The following is a 23,037-nucleotide window of genomic DNA, read 5'->3' on the forward strand; positions in this document are numbered from 1 at the left end:
CTTTATTTCTTTTTCTAAATGAAACTGAAAACTCTGGACTAACAGTGATGGCCAAGCCATTCTCTAACTTGGTTGAACTAACAAGTTCAGAGTTACTTGTAGCATGTGATAAATTTTACTTACTGCCCCAAACCTACATATAGTTTGAGTGGCTTTCTACTTCCTGACTTTAGATGCTCTTTAGGAATGGTGTTAGCACAGAGTCCTGTTCTGTTTTGTCTTCATGATCAGTAAAATTCAGCTTTAAGAGAGTGTTCAGAAACTTTTCAACTCTAAGTCAGCTTTAATACTTTGTACTCATTGCTAGTTGTGTTTTTCTTGTTATATTATTCCCACATATAGAGAATTCCTGTTGATTTTTGAATTTTTTATAATATGCTTGGAAATGAGACTGGGTGTTCTTAACAAATATATAGTTAAGAGTTAAAATACTAGTCAAGCATAGTAATGCACACCTTTAAGACCAGCACTTAGAAGGCAAAGGAAGATAGATCTCGGAGTTTGTGACCAACGTGGGTTACAGAGTGAGTTCTAAGACAACCAGGGCTTCACAGAGAAACCCTGCCGTGGGGTTGGGGAGTGAAATGCTGCTGTAGAATCACACATTTTCCCCTTCCTTTTACACTTTATCTTTGCTGTCCTCTTTTCTTGGCCAACAAGTTGACCTGAAATAGTAACTTTGCAACATCTAATGAAGGATTGCTTTTTCAGTGCCCAGTTATTGAACACTGTAGACTTCACAGTTCCCGTCCATCTTTCTCCTGTATAAAGAAATGAAATTGTACTTGCTAGTCAGTTTCCTGAGCTTTAATTTAAATCTGTAAGTGCCTTTCAACCAAAGGTCTTGAGTTTGAATATGCGCCACATCTTAGCTGATTTTCCTAATTATGAAAGAAGATGATAATACTACAGATTTGCACAGGGGTGTACATTGGATCAGTACATATACGTTGTATAGAATAGTGTCTGGAAGGTATGTATGCTCCACAGTGTTGCTTTTTACACTTGTGACCAGTAATTTTTTTCTATTTTTGGAGTTTCAGCTTTTTTTTTATTTTTATGTACTTTTTAGGCACAATAGCAAGTATATGTCTTATATGTACATGGATATGTCTTGTGCCTGTCACTTGAGGGGCCAATAGTTATCTGACTTTTGGTGTACCCTTTGTAGTAAAATGTCTCCAGCCCTGAGACGAATGTTATAGGCTCTCTCAAGGCTCCCCTGCTATCAGAGAACCGCAGTGGAGGAACATCGAGCTCTCTTGCTGGGCTTTCTTGTTTCTTCGGAGTTTTACAATGTGTTGCTCCATGAGCTCAGTCCTTTTCTGTGTCCGAGGTTCTGTTCCCTGTGTAGTTCCTAAGTTCCATTAACCCATTGCTCTTGAAGGTGAGAGATTCTTGCAGAAGGTCAGAGAATAGTGGGAAAAGATTTAGGATTCTGTGGACAGTGACACTGATTAGATCCAATTGATACTGGCTGGGTTTTGTTTCTCTCTTGCCACAGAGAAGTTCCCACCAGCTGTTCTCTTGAACTGCAGTTTGCCTTCTGACTTGCTGAATCTTTGCAGTTTTTAAATTGTCCTTAAAAAAAAAATTCTCCCAGACATCCTGAACTTCTTGTCGAGATATCGTTTGTAACTTTTAAATTTTTAGTTTCATGGAATACTAAAAAGTCTTTCCTTTCATAACCACCTAATAACCTTTAGAATAAAACCCAAACCAGCAAGAACCATTGAGGAGTTTCCCCAAGAAAAATTTTACATATATGTATGTATGTATGTGTATTATTTTTTCATGTTCCTTCCTTCTAAAACAAGCTATCTGAGACTGCTCATGGATGACTGCTGGTTTGCATTGTTTGGTAAGGCTCCCAACAGTCCCATATGATTGTGGAGTGTTTGACTGTGATAGGGACAACTGGGAAGTGCTCAGCTGATGTCACTCAAATCCAGGAGCCTTGTGTGACCAGACGGCACAGCTGCAGCTTATTCACGTCAGAGCACAGAGAGATTTTCCTGCTGTTAAATTTCCTTTGTTTCCACTTCTCAATATTTTTATTCCATTTGGATTTATATGCGTTTAGTTTAATGTGTGCACATACGTATACCTTAGAAATCAGAGGGAACAGCACATTCTATCTGGATTAGAAATCTCAGGCATCTTATTTGTGAATGAATTGGATACCCTTGATATCACTCAAGAACAGGTTTTATTCTTTATGTTGTTAAATTTTTTAAAAAGGCTACGCTTTCAAAAAGTTTGAAAGAATTTATGAAAATAGAAGAGTTTAGGGACCCTGAGCTGGAGACCTGTTGGTGCACTGATAGAGACGTACAGCTTCAGTCTGCTGTAAGATGCCATGCTGACAATGCCAGAGCTTCGGAGAAGTGTAGTTAGCAGGCTGTGGAGACGGACCAGCCAATGATACAGGGACCAGAGTTTATACCCTGGTTTTGACTGACATCAAAAGCTGGGTTCAGCAGAGCCCGCCTCTGTTCTAGTACTTGGGACCTGGGGGGTCAGCAAGTGTAGTCATGTGAACTCTGGGCTTAGCCAGAAACCGTATCAGAGAAATAAGGACAATTTCACGGAAATTCACAATACTGACTGTGGATTTTTTCCTAACACTGACCTCTTGTCTCTACTCCCCTACCCCCATACCACACCTATCCCTATGCATAGGTGTTGCTGATGTCCAGAATTATCACTTTTGGAGCCACGGGCCTGCCTGCTCTTGATGTCCTGCTAGCATGTCCTGAAGGCAGAGCTCAACAGAAAGCTAGCCAGCAGCAGGAGGCTGAGATATAAAATATTATATACACTTGACAATTTTTATTTTTTATTTTGTAAAGTTATGGGGATAGAGATAGTTCTTAATTTTTTTAAATGGGAGACTCTTAAGAACCTGATGAATAGTAAACTGCAGACCCTTACCTTAGGAAAATACGTATTGCCATTTTTTTTTTGTCAACTCTCAAAGGCTCACTAATCCTATAATGCAGTTATTGACCCAAATTTAAAATCTCTGGTATAAAAACAATAACTACACATGGTTGAAAGGTTTCCTTTATTGATAATATTTATTTTCTAATTTTCCTCAAATAAAAAATGGGTTGTAATTTTACACACATACACACACACACTTCCTTCAAAAGCAATACCATTTTTCATGGGATATTCAATTAATCATATACAATAAGATCTCTCTCCAGCCAACTTGACCTGACCATATTTATGAAATGATTCATAGGAGCATTGTTGTGTGAGATGTACCTTATACTTACACCATAAGCCATACATCTATTAATGTATATTTTGTTCACGATTCATTGTTTGGTTCTCAGCTTATGTAGAAATGCTGAAATGCTAGACTGTGTGATGAGAGTGAGCACAATCACAGACAGTGCCCAGAGCTCAAATACGGCAGAAGAAAAGGTTTGGAGGTTGCTTGGAAGTTGTAGTTGTATAGAGATTCTAGCTGGTCATGTGGTAGGAAGAGAGGGGATATGGTATTCAGACAGGACAAAGTGTCAGAGAAGGAAAGCATATGTGGGGCTGGGACAGAGAAGAAGGAAGACCTTGGAAAGACAGAGAACTTGTTGGCGTAGATGTTATCCGAGCAGAGAAACCAACCACAGAGGCCACAGCAGAGCACTCAGTGAGTTGAAGATTCCATTTAGAACAATTGTTTCTCAAATGTTGGCTGACATGGTACGTTCTGGCCATTTATCAATGCCACTGGTTATTAATATATAGTAGCTAAGTAACAAATGCATAAATGAATGTAATTTTAAAATGGAAATCTTTTATTACCCCTTTCCAGAAGATAGTTGTAAATTTGGTGTGATGCATTTAATATACACTCATTTAACTGTGCATACTTCCCCTCCCCTGCTTTCAAACAGAACATTTTCCTATTGTACATGTTGTTCTCCTTCCAACTTGCTAACTAGTAGAGCATGTCTTTTCCATGGAGAGACGGCCTGTTCTTTATAATGGCCTCATGCTGTTCTGGGAGTATAGGTATCAACATTTGCAATTAGATTTGCTGTTGATATTCCCTAAGTTATTTCTGATGTCCGTTTCCCCAGTCTTTTTTGCCCCTTTGAGAGGATTTCTTTCTCTCCGTAGGTAAGCGCTGCATGAGCTAGTGACAGTTTGGAAATAGCAGATCACTTGCTGTGGGATCATTCTGACTTCCAGTGTTATTCATTCAGTAATGGTAAAGGGAAGGCTTGTGTGTCTGGTAGACTGAAGGTGAGCTGCTTCTGATACAGAACTGTAATCTGACATGGGAAAGATGAACTATAGTCACTTTCTAGTAAAAAAACGTTATCAGGCTGAGAGCAATGGTACGTGTGATCCATTTTGAGTTTCTTTAAGGAATAATAAGGTGTGATGCTTTAAAACACCCAGATTGCCTTCTGACTTCTTCTGATAAAAACTGTATCAGTAACACATGCGGGTGGCTTCTCTGAGTACAGTCTCGTCTCTGAAATAGCTTCTGGTTGGTTGACAGTTCAGGGAGGACACTGGGGGTAACTGGGGTGCAGGCAGGCTCGACTAAATCTACTTCTACCTCCGGTACTCCTGGCCCTGAGACCTCACGTGATTTCACTTTCTGCTTTTAACTAATAACAGTGGTTGTTTTGTTTCATGAGCATATTATGCAAAGTCAAGGTAAACTGGCATGAAATACAAGAACAATATTTTGAAAAGCTTGTTATTCCTAAGATAGGGTTAATTCCAGTGCTCAGAATATTAGTGTGTTTGGGGCACATTCATGATATTATGCCCTCTCGTAAAGACACGAGCCATGAAGATCTGGTATGGCAAGAAGTTGAGAGTAGAACAAAAATGTTTTGGACTATATTATAGCTAATAGCCATCACAGTTTTATGTCTCCTCAATATTAAGTAATATTCCTTAGTGTTTATGAGCCAGAGGATCTGAGAGACTGAAATGATCAGATACAAGGAGACAAAAATGCACATTTTCTAAATGTCACTACTTAGGAGAATTCAAATTAAAATCTGCCTTCATTTTTATGATGTGTTTGTGTTTATTGCTCACATTTAATCTTCCTTACTTCACTGATTGCTCGAGTTTTTATTTAGCTTTCTTAAGATTGTTGTCGTACTTCATTTGTTTTTTCGGCAGTACATTAGTTGTCTCGTGTTCTTAGAATACTGGACTAGATAGACTAAGACTAGGAAGTGCTCCAGTCTAGTGGCTGCACATCCCAGTAAGCTCCAGTTGGAGCCCGGCTCTCACGCGCTCAGTTACACTTTTATGTGCTTATCCTTTATGTACAAAGCAGGCAGCGTTGATACCACACAGACTGTTAGCTTTGTATCATCTTCCGTGGTGACGCATGTGTCCGTTGGTATAATCTAGCCCTTCACATCACCTGAGAGTGCCCTTTCTGTGTCTTTATACTAAACGTTAAGGTATACCCACACTTACAGGTGTTTACATTATAGGCTACATCTGAGGGAGAGCACCCATTTTTTTCTTTCTGAGTTCGGGTACTTTGTTTAAGATTATACAGTCTAAGTCCTTTTTCTTGCAAGTTTGTGATTTTATTTATTTTCTTTAGACCTGAATCATCATCAGTTTTGTTTTTATCTGACATTTATTTTAGCTGAAATAGAATTATATTACTCTCCCCTTTCCGTTTCATCTCCCAGTTCCTCATAGCTACACACTGTGGAGTCCCTCCTATGCCCTCCCCACACTCTCACATTGAAATCCTCATTTTATTTATTATTTGTACAAAATTTTTATTATCCATGTATCCGTGGATAGATGTCTGTTTGTTCCATTGCCTTGCTATAGTAAATAGAGATGTGCAGATATCTCTGTGTAAAGAAATAGTTACTTGGGCTTACTCCCAGGAGTGGAATAACTGGGTCATATGGCAGTTCAATTTTTAACCTTTTGAGGAACCTCCAAACTGATACCCGTAATGGCTTATTAATTTGTGCTCCAACCAGCAGCGGGCAGGGTTTCTTTCCCCTACATCCTCTCCAACATTTGTTGTGAGCTTTCTTGAGGACTTGATGATTTCATTACAACTGTGGTGAGATGATGTCTCGAAGTAGTTTTGATTTGTATTTCCCTGGTGACTATAGATGTTGAACACTTTAAAAATAGTTATTGGCCTTCTGTGTTTCTTTAAAAACTGTTCATTTGTTGACTGGAAGTTTTAGTTCCCTGGTATTTAATTTCCTCCTTTTTCCTTTTTTCTTTTTGGCAAAGTCTGTATGTTAGCCCCAGTATGAAATTCAGATGACAGACTTTTCCCCTTTCTATGGCCTGTTTGTTCAGCTGCTAGTTTCCTTGTGTTTTCATGCGGTCCCAGTCTGCAGATATGTGGGGCTCATAGCTGTGGCTATGAAGTCCTTTTCAGAAACATGTTGCTGGCCCCAATGTCTTGAAGAGTATTCCCCATGTTTTCTCCTAGAAGTTTCAACATTTTAGGTTTTACGTTGAGTCTCAGCTTCCCTTGATCTGGCTCCTGCTTACTCACCTAGTCTCATCTCTCGGTGTTTTCTCTTACAGCTTTTTTTCTTGCCCTCCCCATATATAAGAACTTTCTTATGTGTGTCGTACTTAGTTTTTCTTCTATATTGCTTTATAATTGTCAAAACTGAGAGATTTTCTCTCTATGCCAGACCAGAATTATAAACCCTTCCCATTAAAATACAAAGAAATCCAATTTTGTTCTCCAACAAAATTGTGGTGCCAAACAATCACCTGTCTATTTTCAGTCTGAATGAGGTACACCTTAAATCATCTAGTACTCCAGTGCCCTGCACATCTGTATTTGGAACCTGGCCAGGAAGTTGAGCATCTGCCAGAAGATCGCTGGGAAAGAGCACCAATATTCAGCCTTCCTCTCTGGCCAAACACCATGAGTCTGTCCCAGGTGCTCAGGTCGGCAGTGGAGCTGAGTGCAGAGTCCAGCTGTGCTTCTCTCCGTTCCTTCAGCCCCGAGAAGAGCAGGCTTCCCTGGCTTCTTTTTTTCACTAATACAGCTTTAATTATAACAGAAGGATTGCAAACATTTGTTTAGAATTCTTCCTTTTCAGAGTTTTGGAAATGTCATATTTTACCTTTTTACTTCTTGGAGGAGTCACAGGTTTTTGCCGCAGTTTGCTTAGTAACAGAGTCACGGTCCCTTGATGTGGTAGTGGAGGGAGAATGAGTGATGGCATGGGAAAGTCTGAGAAATCTTCCTCAGCAGAGTCCTCTCCCAGAGATATGTTCCTTCGTCTAGATCAAGTTTGCAAATACCCAGCTTGTTCCAGAAGCTTTCTATTGAAACAAAGCAGGACACCCGGAATGCTTTTCACAGTACTTTCCCTGTGTGCACTGCATGGCCCCTTCTTCCTGGTGTTATGGAGGGTTGGGGGAGATGCAGGGACGGGTATGGCTGCCAGCGCTCTGCACCTGGGCAGCTGCTCTGGACAGCCTTCCCTTCCCTCTGCAGACTGGGTTGAAAGCTCACCCTCCAAAGTTCCCCCAGTCCGATGTCCACTTATCTCCAAGAGCAGGCGCTGCTGTGATCACCTGCTGACTTCTGTCCCCAGGGAGGAAGCTCCTCAAGGCTGGGTTCTGCTTCCCTCATCTTCCTGGTTACAGTTTTATTCTCTTCCCTGGTTGTACAGATGATATTTACAAAGGTATTTTACATTGTTCTGATTAGTAAGTTTAATTTTATTTAGTATAAAACTGAACCTGTAAGTGTTGGCTATTTTGGTATAGGTGACAATGATGCTAGATTAACTTTTTATAAGAATGTCTTTAGGGTAAAAGCAAATACTTGACAGCTAACAGTTATTTTGGTACTCTCTGTTTTAAGTGATTTCATGTACTAACAAGTTTAATCCTCTCAAAAATCTTCTTATGTAGGTAATTACTAGCTTATTTTACAGATGAGAAAACAGGCAAAGAAGATTCTTACCTATTCCTTGGTTCGCATTGCTAATGTCTATGCTTCATTCTGAATAAAAGGAATCCAGAATATAATATAATATATATATATATAATATAATAATATTAAATATTCTTCCATGAAGTGCTGTGGTGTGGTGATATCAGTCAGGATCCAGACATTCTAATTAGAACACACTAAATATATCAACAGAAAGAATATGACAGGCAAATAGCAAAGCTGTTTATTTAAAAAAGCATAGAAGGAACGTTGAAGTTATATATTTACATAGAATCATTCATCTCCATAACCAGTCATCAGGGCTGAATGATCAAACCAAAGAGGTTGTACTTATAAAAACATGAGTAAAAGATTTTTCATAGCTGAATTTTTTACCTCCAAGGAAAGAATGAGCTTCCTGGTCTCAATTGTTTAGGAGCTCAGGGGACCCTCATGGACCTGAAATACCACTATTGGAGGAAAGATTTTGTTCAGTTGTTTTTGTGCATCTTAGGGGTCAGGAAGAAACCAGTTTATTTAAGTTAGAAACAGGTGGAGTGGGACCAGCTGTTAGCCTCACTAATTGCTGCTGGTGGAGCAACCCCAATGGTGTTAGCAGCTCTTTCCCCTTCTTCCTACTTCCATTCTCCTCCCAGAGAGTCTCTGTATTTATGAGAACTTGACAGGAAGGCAATTAAGGATCACTAAGGTAGGAAACACATTCTTAGTGTCAGCTTATTTGTTTATGTTTTTATGTGTGTGTGTGTGATAATTAAAACACACTAAATGCACCTATCATGTGTAGGGAATGCATGTGCCTGGCATGCATCTAAAAGTAGAAGGACAACTCTGGAGTTCCCTTCGACTCCCTTTATGTAGGTGCCTAGAATTGAACTTTGGTCACCAGATTTGCACAGAAAATGCCTTCAATGACTGAGCCATTTCTCTGATCACAGAACGATGGAGCACCAAGACCCAAATGCTTATTGCTGAAGTGGTGAAAAGCAAGTTCAAGACAATTATGGTGGCATCTTCTTACATATCCTATGTAAAGGGAGTACTTGGAAAAATCCAAACAAAGAATAGCACAAAAATGATAAAGAACATAAAAAATCACTCTAGTGTTTTAAATGAGAAAAACATTGCTTGGTAATGTGTATGGGGATAGGTACTCCAAGGAAAGTATTTAATATTTTTTTTACATTTGTTTTAGATAAGATGGGAAAAAAACATCACATTGGGGGAGCCTCCAGGATTCTTACATTCTTGGTGGTGGTAAGTATCTTTTTATTTCATTTTTTTCTTGATTGATGCTGCATTCCAAAAGCTCTTTATGACCCATTACTCTTTTTTTTTGTTTTTCATTTTCTAAAACTGTCAACTAAAAGGTAACATTTGAAAACAAAAAACTTCAAGACCAACATTTCTGTATTGACTTCATGATATTACTATTGAATCAAATGGAAGTGGAGTTGGTTTGTAGAATTTCAGATATGCTCATTATATTCATACAGAGAACTGTTTTAAGAAATACCATAGCTGAAGCTTATTTCCTCATGGTTCCAGAGTATAGTATCCCCAGATAGTGGTGCCGTAGTGGTTGGCACTAACAAGGGCTGTCCTGGTGGCTCATAGACAGCATAGCCTTTCATGGTGGTGGGAGAGAGGGAAGGCAAGATATCTATATTTGTTCTTACAAGGGAACTAATCTCATCACGAGGGGCCTACCCTCATGATGTCAGCTAAATGTAATTATTTTCCAGAGACTCCACCTCAAAATACCATCACACAGGGAGTCAGGACTTCACCGTCTGAATTTGGAGAAGGTACAATTCATTCCATAGCAGTTCCTTTGTTGTGTCACTGTGGCAGCTGAGGATAGCTTTTCTTGACTCTTCGCTACTAACTAGCCCTAAGATTGTTTTCTGTAAAGAGGGCTGAGAGGTGTCATGAGACTGACTTAGTAAGCAGGAGTTGGTATGCTGGCCACCTGGTTCTGTGCACTTCACTTCTCTTGGGAACATTGGGAGCAGGAGATAGTGATCGGATTGATGTAGTCAGCACTAGGCTAGTCATACATTAAAATAACAGTCACTCATCTAACAAGGAGTCCAACAGGGAGGGAGTAAGTTGAAAATAATCAGGTACTGAAACAAATTTGTCTTTTCTTCAGATGGAAGAGCATATTCATAAGAACCTGTTTCTTGATACAGTGATCATCAGTTATTGAACTGTTCAAAGGGATTTTTAAAAAAACAGTTACCTTCGAGAAATGCCTTTTATACTTTTATATTTCTTTGTACTTCTGTCATATAGTGGAAGCAGTTTTTAAAAATGCTTAATGTACTCATGAAACTTTGAGCAGACTTAGTAAAATGTGTTTCTTCTGTATTGTCAACAAGTGCAATAAATGACTTGTATTTATTGAGAACCAGGCAGTATATTTGATACTGCGGATACGTGAGTAAATAAAACATAGCACATTGCTACTTTCTTATTGATTGCAGTCTTTGGGAAAATACATAGTTCACTAGGCAACAAGAACTGAGTATCTTATGGGACATATGCAGATTACTTGATGGACATATAGTACACACATCAGCTGGAGGAGTTGCTGTTTAAGCCAAGACTTTTAAGACTATATAAAGAGATAACCAAAGAGATATGGAGAAATAGAAAAGGGAAGTATTTTAATAAATTAGACTTTTGCAAGGATCTAGAGGTCAAGGGAAGAGAGGAATGGTTTATAGGAAGAGTTGAAAGAAGTTCCGCATATTGGACATTGATGTGATAGTGTAATCAGAAATCAGGGAGTTTGAATGTCATTATAAAGACAAACAGACAAGTTTTTACGTAGGAAAGTAATCATGTTAGTAGTATATTCTTACACATATCTTAGTACTCTAGCTCCATAAATAGAGAATGAATGGAACTAGATTAAGCCCAGTAATACCACTTTTGGGTATATATCCAAAGGTTGCTCAATCGTGCCTCAAGGACATGTGCTCAACTATGTTCATAGTGGCTTTGTTTGTCATAGCCAGAACCTGGAAACAAACTAAATGCCTCTTGACCAAAGAATGGATAAGGAAAATGTAGTACATTTACACAATGGAGTACTACACAGCAGAAAAACATTATATCTTGAATTTTGCAGGAAAATGGATGGAGCTAGAAAACATTATTTTGAGTGAGGTAACCCTGATACAGAGACAATTATCACATGTACTCACTCATAGGTGGTTTTTAAACATAAAGCAAAGAAAACCAGCCTACAAACCACAATTCCAGAGAACTTAGACAGTAATGAGGACACTAAGAGAGACTTATATAGATATAATCTACATGGGAAGTAGAAAGTAGAAAGTAGAAAAAGACAAGATCTCTTGAGTAAATTGGGAGCATGGGAACCTTGGGGTAGGGTTGAAGTGGGGAGGGGAGAGGCAGGAAGGAGAGCAGAGAAAAATGTAGAGCTCAATAAAATCAATAAAAAAAGATAAAAAGACTAGAAGCAAGAAAGCCCTTAGAGATGTATTGCAGGGAAGAGTAGAGAATGGTTGTGCGTGATAGTGCATGCGCTGGGGGGCAGATAAAGTGGAGGATGTGGCCCGTGAGACATTGGCAGGGTTGCTGACAAGTGAAACTTCTTAGGCATGTTGAGGAGTCTATGATTCCAGGGGACGTGTTGGACAAGGCAGTTGTAGGGTGTGGGACTCAAGGAGGGAAGATGATAAAATGATGTGCTTTTGAATAAAGAGAGAAGTGCTGAGGGCTGGAGAGATGGCTCAGTGGTTAAGAGCACTGACTGCTCTTCCAGAGGACCTGGGTTCAATCCCTGTCACCTACACGGGAGCTAACAGCTACCTTTAATTCCTGTTCCAAGGGGAAGGACTGATGCCCTGTACGTGCAGGGAAAACACCAGTACACATAAAATAGTCTCAAAGGGATTGTCTTTGCCAAGTGGCACTTCTTTCTTTTCCTTCCTTCCTTTTCTTCTTCTTTTTTTTTTTTTTTTTTTTTTTTTTTGGTGGCACGCCTTTAATCCCAGCACTTGAGAGGCAGAGATAGGCAGATCTCTGTGAGTTTGAGGCCAGCCTGGTTTACAGAATGAATTCCAGGACAGTCAGGGCTGTTACACAGATAAACTCTGTCTTGAATTAAAGAGAGAGAGAGAGAGAGAGAGAGAGAGAGAGAGAGAGAGAGAGAGAGAGATGTTGATTGTACAGAAACTGGCACCATTTGGTATTGTTTTAGGACAAAGAGAAAGAGGAGGCTATGAAGAAGATAAAGTTCCTTAAAAGAAGAAGGAAAACAACTAAAGTTTGACAGGAAACCAAAAATAAAGGGGGGTTTTTAGAAATAAAAAGACAGCTTGCTGGATCATCCGTGCTGGGAAGATAGAGCAACAAGAGTGAATGAGTCCTCTTAGGGGCCAGTGACGGGTCATTAGTGTCCGACTTAGGAAAGACAAGCAGTGAGGCAGTGACAAACATGTGTTGGATTGACGTGTGACTGAGAGTTTGAGAAGTAGCAGATGGTGGAATACAGAGTCCGTTCAAGAGAAGAGTGTATAATTGCACACGTGTTAAAGGGAAAGTCCCTTTCTGCTGCTAGGGCGTGAGAGGAGGTGCAAAGATGTTTGTAGGTTTATGGTGAGACACACAGTTCTTATTCCCGTGACTTGTTTTCTCTGCAAAGGTGCTGAGGGTAGTGATTGTGGTAGTGTATTTTTAGAAGGGAAATCATTTGAAGAATTTATATATAGACTGAGGGGGATGAGAAAAGAGGGAGGGAGAGAAGGAGGGAAGGGAGGATTGGGAGATTAGACGCTGCTTAGGGCCAAGTTAATATTGCTGTATGTAAAGTTGTTGTGCACAGCGGCTCTTTTGCAGCAGCAGTTGGTAGAACAGACATCTGGATAACTGGGTTAACTGGGTCTCAGTGCCTCTCTGCTTCTGCGTCTCCATCAGAAGCGTTACCTATTGCCTTGGCCACTCATTTCCCACATCTTCTTTAAAGGAAGGAAACAGAAGGCCTCTTTCAGTGCCAGGCATATGGTTTCCTTTGCGTATTATTTAATTGTCATCTTTTTAGCCTCTCTATGGAAGAATGTCTCACTCGAAGTTCTGTGGTTCTGGAACTGCACTTGGTCAGTTGTGGTTATGGGTTTCCCGTTGTCTCTCACACAGCAGAAACAGGTGCAGGCCTTTGAACGTTGTTCCTGTAATTGGACCAACCGTTCACTGCAGTTGAACATGGTCATTGTGTTGCTTTCTGAGGTTTCAGACTGGTTTCTTGTATAAAATGTTAAAAAAAAAATCAAAATTGTAATTTGATATTTTATGGATTTAAGGTATTTAGATCTAGACTGTCTTTTCTTCTTGTGTTGAGCTGCTACTTCAGTAGTTGAGGGTGAGCTTGGGGTCTTGTGCATACTGGGCAAGCACTCTACCTCTGAGCTGTATCTTGAGCCTTAATTGTTTCGCTGCCTTCTAAATGTCTTCAAGTCTTCTCACCAACGACATCCTCACAGATGTGCTTCTGCTTGTGAATACAAAGCCACATAAAAATCATCAGAGACATCTGTTCTTATTGGACAAGGGGTTAGAAGGGTCAGGCTATCTGCCCACCCCCTATTTTGTTCTTATGTCTGTATCATTTCACACTTCTTCAGTAAGTTACCCTAAATCTACAGCATGGTGGTTGGGAATAGCTTCCTGCATGCTGTGGCCTCTTTGTACTAGTAGCTTTTTACATCAACCATCAAAAGATTTCTTTCTTTCTTTCTTTCTTTCTTTCTTTCTTTCTTTCTTTCTTTCTTTCTTTCTTTCTTTGTTTGTTTCTTTGCTGTGACTCAGAGATTCAGAAGAACACCTTGGCTTTGAACTTTTAGGTAACTTAATTTGGAGATATCAAATTTATACTAATAATTGGCATATATTTTAGACTAACTTTGTTGAACTTAAATACAGCATATGCATTATTTTAAAAATGTTTTTTAAGTTTTTTCCCCCATAAAACTATCAACATGTTCTTTTCAGCATTTGCTTCATATGTGTGAGCCATTGATGCTTAATAGTTTTAAAGTCAAGGGGTTGTCTGAGAACTGACCAAAAGATATGGATCTACTCTTCTAGAAGCATGCCACATTCATAAGCCTTCCTGATTATTGTGTAAAGTGAAACTTTTACTGAGAGCTGACTTCAAATCCAGCTTATGCATGGACCTCTTACCCGGGCTTTATCATCTGTGGTCTGATGAAGGAAGCAGGCCTAGATTAGTGAGTGGGCCTTCCACAGGAATGCTGCTGGTGCTATTAGGGCTAAGCATTTGACTATTTACGGCTCTGCTCACTTAGGTAGCCCAGCTAACACTAACCAGTGGACCAGTTGTACTTTTATTTACTTCCCATCACGAAAAAAAAAAAGAAAGGATAAAAGAAATAAAGAAATTTGAATTGTCTTTTTATTTAAGCCTGTTTACCAAATGCTTATATGCTTATGAAATGCAAACTATGCTACCCTTAAGAAAATCAGTAGTGGGCTAAATAAATCAAACAAAGCACAGCAGAGTATGTTCTGTGGTTACAGTATAAACACAGGAGCAGCACTCACAGAAGTGGGAAGAGTAAGCAAAGGGATCACAGAGGACGTCAACTGAGGCTGAATTCAAAGTTAGATGAGGGCAAGTATCAAGGGCAAAGAATAGTTCCTGTAGAATCGCAAGAGAGGTCTGACTGTACAGTCAAGGTTAACAGGTATTTTGAACCATTGGCTGTCAAGGTTGCAGTATTAGGAAAAGAGTATACACCGTTATGAAAAAGGCAGAGACAAGATTAGAAAATTGTAGAATCTATGGAAGATTTTGGACTTACTGCCCTGACATTTTAAACAAATACATGTCATGGTTAGTTTTGTGCTTTTAAGACAAGTACTGGGCATCAGTGTGTAGGTGAATTAAAGAGGCTTGAGAATAGGGTAGAGTTTAGTCATAGGATGCCTGTAATTATTTGCTGAAAGGGGCTAAGGAGAGAGATCCCAGATAGCAATGTATCGGATCCTTTTGAGGTGAACAAAGAGGTTTCTAGTTTTAGATGAGTGATGGGATGGACAGTGCTACTGTTGACTAGGTGAATATCCAGGGATGGGCTTAGAAAAAAGAGCACGCGTTAGCTTGTGTTGGTTACGTTTTGAGATCTTCAGTTAAAGATAGCGCATACAAGGTGAGAGATCTGGGTCTGTAGCTCCGAGATAGCTACATAACCATTGGGACTTAGCAGCATGGACCATAAACAGGCCAAGAGTTCGGAGATGAAGTTATCCTGCAGAACAAAAAGAACAATACTTAGGGTCAGATGGGTGAAGAGATGCCTAGCAGTTGTTGGGGGTGTGCCTTGAAAGGGACTTCTTGACCCTGGACCGTTCTTCTTGCTCTGCATCCTCCATCGTCTCTCCTCTTTCTTCATCCTTGCTGCCTTGTGGCAAATAATTTTCTACTGTGATGAGCATCCACCTCACTGTAGAACCACAGAACCAAGCAGCTACTGTTCAAAACCTCTGAAACCAGATCCTAAACAAGTCCTTCTACTTTAAGTTGACTTTTTATTTTATTACAGTAACAAAGAGCATCTTAACTTATGGTAATACGAAATTTAGAAGAACACTATAGTTAATGTTTTCAGCTTGAGTGTTATCCTGCGTAGTTGAAGAATATGATGGCATGTGTAATGTTTCCAGAGGTAACACAGAACACAACCTAAGTGTGAAAAGTCAAAGAAAAGAACAGGAGGAGTGGGGTAGGGGATAGATAGGACACACACACACACACACACACACACACACACAGTATGAGGGGGAAGCACATCATTTGAATCTTCACTCTCCCTTCTCACCCAATCTATCCATCACTTGCTGTTTGTCCTGTTGGTCCCCCAGCAGAACATGGCACCCCCAGCCTGTCTGTTCCCTTCCTCTAAAGCAAATACTCCTGAATATTTACTTCCTGTCTTTATGTAGAAATCATGTTTCCACTTCTTCCATTAGTTTTAAAAATTCCAAGAAACTTCTTTCTTCTGAGGTATCTTTTTAAACCTATGGAATTTCAAAACACAAGCTTAAAAAAGTCTGCCATTTGATGACTTAATTTTAAAAAAAACTAAAATCTGCATTTTAGTTTAATAACAAAGCTATAAGCTACCTTTTAAAATAACATTAGGTCTGTAAGTTTATAGTCTAAATACATAATTGACTAATAATGTTCTCATAAGAACTTAGTTTATTTCACCTGGCAACTGGAAATCAAATCTCATTGTATGTTAGTGCTCCAATGATTTCAGAATTTAATGAATGATATCAGATATAGCTAAAAATAGCCACATAACTTGGATGAAAACTAGCATTAGAATTATTGAGATGGCATGCTAGAAAGGCCTGTTAGTGGTTGGCTGACTGGCCCTTACTTGGTATGCCTTCCTGGATATCAGTGAGTCAAATTAATTTGAACTAAGCATCATGTAAAATAACTGGGGTAACACCTGGGACAGAGTGTGTAAATGGGAGAACCTTGCTTGAGAGATAGAACAACAGAGTTTATTATGCCATAGAGAAAAAAACCACAACAGAGTTAATTATGCCATATATAGAGAAAAAGAAGACTTTGGTCTGGAACAAGAGAAAAGGAATGTGTAGAATACAAAAAATTCACTGGAGAGAGAAAAAACAAACAAAAATGGAAGAAATCTTCCATGAAACACAAAGAATTGGAAAGAAATGGGAGACAGGCTTTATTCATTTAATGTGAATCCTTTTTCTTGATTGGACTAGCTCTAAGAAACCTTCTTAGAATCTGGGCAGTGGTGGTGCACGTCTTTAATCCTAGCACTTGGGAGGCAGAAGCAGGCAGATCTCTGTGAGTTCAAGGCCAACATTAGAGTAATTTATTTTAGTACTTTAAACATCTTAAAAGTGCTTCCACATTTATTTCAGTTTGGGTTTTTTTTAGGGATATTGTTTCTTACTTCATGTCTTGAACTGTTTTCATTATTTTATTCCATTTTTTTTACAGACTTCATTAAGGGATTTATTAATATCATTGTTAAGGGCCTTGCGTACATTCCTAATTGCTAATCTGAAGTCCTTGTCTTGTGCCTTAGCTATTTTTTCATTCTCAGCATAGGTGGTAGGGTCCTGGTGGTGGAAGACTGTTGTCTTGGTTTTTCATGCTCGTGTTTCCCTATGGTGGCTCAGCAGTGATATCAGGCTGAGATGGTTCTAGGTGTTGATGTCTGGTCTTGGTTGGCCATATGCTCCTTCCCTTGGTCTCTACTGCCCTCTCTGTATCTTAGGGAAGTGTGGTGGCTGTGTCTTCCCTGGTAGAGAGTGCTTCTGCAGGTCAGTGGGTGTCACAAGAAAACTAGAGGTGGGCTAGGAGAAAAGTCCCAGGGGGACTGTGGGAACGAACTAAGGGAATGGTGTCCATACCAAGAGATAGACCCCAGGGAGTTGGGATTGTGCTGGGAACAGGGGCTTCTGCAGGTATGCTGCAGTAGGACAAAGCTTATGTCTGGAGTGACAGGGATCAAAGGGTGGGGAGGAGAGGCGCAGCAGCTGTGTCTGTACGGGGTATAGGAGTCTCTAGTAAATGGAATGAGGTTGGTGGAAGGCGCCTGAAGCAGGTTCCTACAGGGTTTGGAGGTGTTGATAGAAGTGACGGAAATGGAGTGCTGGAAGGAGACTGAAATCACCTACTGGAGACAGAGGCAGGTGGGTCTCTGTGAGGTCAAGGCTAGCTTGCTCTACAGCAGGAGTTCCAGGTCAGCCAGGGCTATACAGAGAAACCCTGTCCAAAAAAAAAAAAAGTGTTTCTAGGTGTAAAGTTTTTCCGGCCAATAAGCCTCTCTGCCAACACAATAATCCAGATCAGTCCAAATTAGAAAGGTTTAATGGATGACAGCACTCTCGGGTGCACGGAGAGGGGAAAGGAGAACCAGAAAGACCTTGTGTTAGGTCTCTGGAGGGCAATTTAAATAGCCTGTGGGAGTGGTCTTGACCCTCTCTGGGGAGGGGTCACTGTTTGGCAGGCTTTCTAGGAGGTAGAGTTTGGACTGAGGCAACTCCCAGGGGAGGGGAGCTTGAAATGGAACTATGGAACTTTCCACCAAACGTTCCAAAATGGGTGCCAGGGGACTGGGGTGCCGCTTCCAACCAAACACTAGGCATCCATTGTTATCACAGAGGAATGGGATGGGCTACACAGGTAGAGGGTAGACGGAAGGGCTGAGAGGGTCAGCAGAAATGAGCAAAGCTGGTCCACCCCAAGGGCCAGTGGAGTCCCCAGGGAACGTAGCACAATGATTAATTCTTTACCATAGAGCTGGTTCGCTGTCTTAGTAGTATCTTTGAGACCTGAGGCATGTTTCTGTGTAATATGTCTAGATGGGCAGTTTATATGCTGTATATATGAAAAAAGACTCAGGAATGTATCTGCGTCAAGGCCTCCTTGGACCACTGCAGGAAAGATGAGATTGTGGTTGTCATAGAATCCTTGGAAATAAAAGTAGAGTATGAAGGTCAAAGGTAGGATAATGATTCTTAGGGCCTTACAATAACAGATACTGCTCACGTAGCTGGATCTGTGTGAACCTGTCCAGAATCAGAATTAGAAGTCTTGAAACATGAACTCTCATTGCTATATGTACAAAGAAGCAAAATAATGTAATAATTAAAAAGTTTAAGCCCAGGTTTCTCACCAACTAACTCTGTGATCTTAAGGAAATTAGCTAATATGTCCAAGTTTAAATTAAAAATGACAGTAATGATTAGGATCAAATGCAGGATTGTGACACTTATATGGTGTTTGAATTTAATGCAGATAGATGCTAACTTACTATTTTTTAAAATATAAATTTATTGTTAATACAGGAACATTCAAAGAATTTTATAAAAGTAGAACAAAATTTAATGTTTAAAAGCTATTGAACGCTTTAATTTTTTTTATTTATTTACAATCACAGCTCTCTCTCTCTCCTCTCCTCCTGCTCCCTCCTCTTCCCTCCCACCTACATCAACTCCCCGACTTAGAAAGGGTAAGGCCTCCCATGGGGGGTCACAAAGCCTTTGTAGTCTCAAAGATACTGCCAAGACAGTGAATCTAGTTGAGGCCAGATCAAGCTACTCCCTGCCTGCGTCAAGGCTGACAAAGGCGTCCCACCTAGGGAGTAGGTTCCAGAAAGCCAGCTCATGCACCAGAGATAGATCATGGGCCCACTGCTAGGGGCTCCATAAACAGCCACAAGCTACACACAAGCTACACAACTGTCACCCACACGCAGGGGGCCTAGGTTAGTCCCATGCAGGCTCTCCAGCTGTCATTCTAGAGTCCCTGAACTCCACGAGCTCGGGTCAGCTGTCTCTGTGGGTTTCCCCATCATGATCTTGATCCCCCCTGCCCCCCCCCCCATATCATCCTTCCTCCCTCTCTTCCACTGGAGGGGCGGTCCAGAGTTCGGCCCAGTGCTTGGCTGTAGATCTCTGCATCTGCTTCCATCAGTTACTGGATGAAGGTTCTATGATGACAATAAAGGTAGTCATCAATCTGAATACATGAGAAGGCCAGTTCAGGCTCCCTCTCCAGTATTGCTATTAGTCTTAGCTGGGGTCATCCATGTGGATTCCTGGGAATTTCCCTGACATCAGGTTTCTCCCTAAACCCATAATGGCCTCTTCTATCAAGATATTCTTCCATTGCTCTCTCTTTCCATCCCTCCCCCAACTTGACCATCCCACTCCCTTATGTTCCCATCCCCTCCTCTCTACCCTCCCCCTGCCCCCAGTTTACCTATTTCCCCTTACCAAGGTGATCCATGTGTGTCCCTCTTAGGGTCTTCCTTGTTACCTAGCTTCTGGGACTGTGGATTGTAGCCTGGTTATCCTTTGTTTTACACCTAATATCTACTTATGAGTGAGTACATACTGTGTTTGTCTTTCTGGGTCTGGGTTACCTCACTCAGAATGACTTTTTTTCCTAGTTCCATCCATTTGACTGCAAATTTCATGAGGTCATTGTTTTTACAGCTGAGTAGTACTCCATTGTGTAGATGTGCCACACTTTCTTTATCCATTCTTCAGTTGAGGGGCATCTAGTTGTTTCCAGGTCCTGACTGTTACAAACAATGTTGCTATGAACATAGTTAAACAAGTGTCCTTGTGGCGTGATTGAGCATACTTTGGGTGTATTCCCAAAAGTGGTATCATTGGGTCTTGAGGTAGACTGAGTTCCAATTTTGTGAGAAACTGCCATACTGATTTCCAAAAAGACTGTACAAGTTTGCACTCCCACCAGCAGTGGAGAAGTGTTCCCCTTATCCCACATCCTCTCCAGTGTAAGCTGTTATCAATGTTTTTGATCTTAACTATTTTGACAGGTTTTACATGATATCTCAGAGTCATTTTGATTTGCATTTTCCTGATGATTAGGGGTGTTGAGCATTTCTTCTTCTTCTTTTATTATTATTTATTGAAATTTTATATAACATTTCTAGTTCTCACTCCTTCCCCTCCTCCCATTCCCTTCTCTACCCCATCTACTCCTCAGAGAGGGTAAGGCTTCCCATGGGGAGTCAACAAAAAGTCTAGCATATCCTTTTGAAGCATGATCCAAGGCCCTCCCAACTATATCTATACTGAGCAAGGTATCCCTTTAAAGAGAATGGGCTCCCAAAAGACAGTTCAAACAGTAGGGATAAATCCTGGCTGCACTGCCAGTGGCCCCATAGTCTGCCTCAGCCATACAACTGTCACCCACGTTCAGATGGCCTAGTTTGGTCCTCTGCTGGTTTCCCCCACTATCAGTCCAGAGTCAGTGAGGTCCCATTAGCTCAGGTAAGCTGTTTCAGGTGTCGCCATCATGGCTTTGACCCCTTTGCTCATTTTCTCACCTCTTCCTCTCTTCGGCTGGACTTTGGGAGCTCAGCCTAGTGCTTCACTGTGGATCTCTGCTTCTACTCATCAGTTGCTGGTTGAAGGCTCTATAATGACAATTAAGGTAGTCTTCAGGCTGATTGCAGGAGAAGGCTAGTTCAGGCACCCTCTCCACTACTACTTAGAGCCTTAGCTGCGGTCATACTTGTGAATTCCTGGGAATTTCCCTAGAGCCAGGTTTCTTGCTAGCCTCATAATGGCTTCCTCGATCAAGATATCTCTTTCCTTGCTCTCCATCTCTGTCCTTCCCCCATCTTGACCATCCTGTTCCCTCATGTTCTTCTCCCCCTCCCCTCCTCCTTCCCTTCCATCCTCCCTTCTCCCCCCCCCCCATGCTCCCAATTTTCTCTTGAGATTCTTCTCTTGAGAATTCTCTGTTTAATCTGTATCCCATTTTTTGATTGAATTATTTGGTATTTTGATGTCTAGCTTCTTGAGTTCTTTATATATTTTGGAGGTTAGCCCTCTGAAGATCTTTTCCCATTCTATATGGTTCTGTTTTGTCTTATTTACTATGTCCTTTACCTTACAGGAGCTTTTCAGTTTCAGGAGGTCTCATTTATTAATTGTTGCTCTCAGTGACTATGCTACTGATGTTATATTTAGAAAGTAGTCTCCTATGTTAGTGCATTCAAGACTATTTCCCACTTTCTCTCCTATCAGGCTCAGTGTAACTAGATTTATCTTGAAGTCTTTGAACCACTTGGACTTGATTTTATATATTTATTTATTTAATGTACATGAATGCTCTATCTGCATGTGGACCTTTAAGGAGGAAGAGGGCCTCAGATCCCTCTATAGATAGGTATGAGCCATCATATGGTTTCTGGGAATTGAACTCAGGACCTTTGTAAGAGGAGCCAGTGGTTTTAATTGCTGAGCCATTTTTCCTGACCCTAGACTTGAGTTTTGTGCATGGTGATAGATATGGATCTATTTGCATTCTTTTGCATGCTGGCATCCAGCTAGTTCAGCACCGTTTGTTGAATATGCTTTCTTCTTTTTCACACTATACAATTTTATCAAGCATCAGGTGTTCATAGGTGTGTTTTTATTTTATCAAGCATCAGGTGTTCATAGGTGTGTTCTTACTATTGTTAAAAGTGCATGTGTATGGAAGTCTTAAGGTGAAGAGTTCAGTATGCAAAGTGTCCTTGGTCTTGTGAATATAGTTTTGTTAAACAGAGTAAGTTAGTGTGTTTTCTGGAGGTGCAACAATTGCCTGGGACAATCAGCTTACAAAAAGAAAGGAATGACTTTTTGGCTTACAGTTTTGGAGCCTATGACTTGGCCCATTTCCTTTCAACCTAAAGCAAGCAGGTCATCATGACTGGAGCACATGATGGAGCATTTTACCTAATGGTTTTGACACAAAAGGAGGAGAAAAAGGAAGAGTAGTGTCTGGTGTCTCACTATTCCCTTCAAGGATACCAGAAGGTAGCCTTACTAGGACCCATCTTTTAAAGCCCCTCACTTGTCTCTACACCTTGCTCCTTACAAAATAGTTCCAAACTATTTTGGTTTTTAACATATGACATTCTAGATCCAGTCTATTATAGGGATTATGAATACCTAGATTCATTTATATCCTACTTGAACTTATAACATGACTTTTTTTCTTCAAAATTTTTTTCAATAGGATTTTCTTTTTTGCTTATTTGTGTTTTTATTTTTCAAATTTCTGTTTTTAGGAATTTCACCATCCAGTTACTGTAATAAGGTTCTGTCTTCTGGGTCACATGTCACATGTTTATTAAACTTGATAGATTTCTGGCAACCAATTCGTTTGTGTGATCCCTTCATATGTTAGGCTGGCTAAGTCATGCTGGAATCATGTGTTATTTATTTAATGTATATAAGTGCTCTAATTGCATGTGGACCTTTAAGGAGGAAGTGAGAAAACTATCTTGGGGAAAAACATAAATTTGGTTTTTTTTTCATTGATTTATAGCAGGCAAACCTTAATAATAAATGTAATAAATGATACAAACCCAAATATTTTATCACGTGGTACATTTTTACTTCTGTTTATATAGCATTTTTTTCATTTATAAAATTCACATTTTCTACTTCTTTCTCACTGATAAGCACATGTGTAAATCTACAGCATTAGTTACCAC

The 23,037-nt window shown here is 40.2% G+C and overlaps 1 protein-coding gene across 13 annotated transcripts in view; it reads left to right on the plus strand.

The window, feature by feature from the left end:
• Positions 1-23,037, plus strand: part of Ssbp2 (single stranded DNA binding protein 2) — a 264,279-nt gene that overhangs the window by 88,218 nt on the left and 153,024 nt on the right. For all 13 annotated transcript variants that reach the window (XM_087896777.1, XM_087896778.1, XM_087896779.1 and 10 more), the window contains exon 3: positions 9,153-9,214. In XM_087896777.1, coding sequence (XP_087752903.1) covers positions 9,153-9,214 — 62 coding nt within the window. The remainder of the gene's footprint in view (positions 1-9,152; positions 9,215-23,037) is intronic.

The sequence above is a fragment of the Myodes glareolus genome, chromosome 15 (genome assembly GCF_982192425.1).
Source record: "Myodes glareolus chromosome 15, mMyoGla1.1, whole genome shotgun sequence".
Taxonomy (NCBI): domain Eukaryota; kingdom Metazoa; phylum Chordata; class Mammalia; order Rodentia; family Cricetidae; genus Myodes; species Myodes glareolus.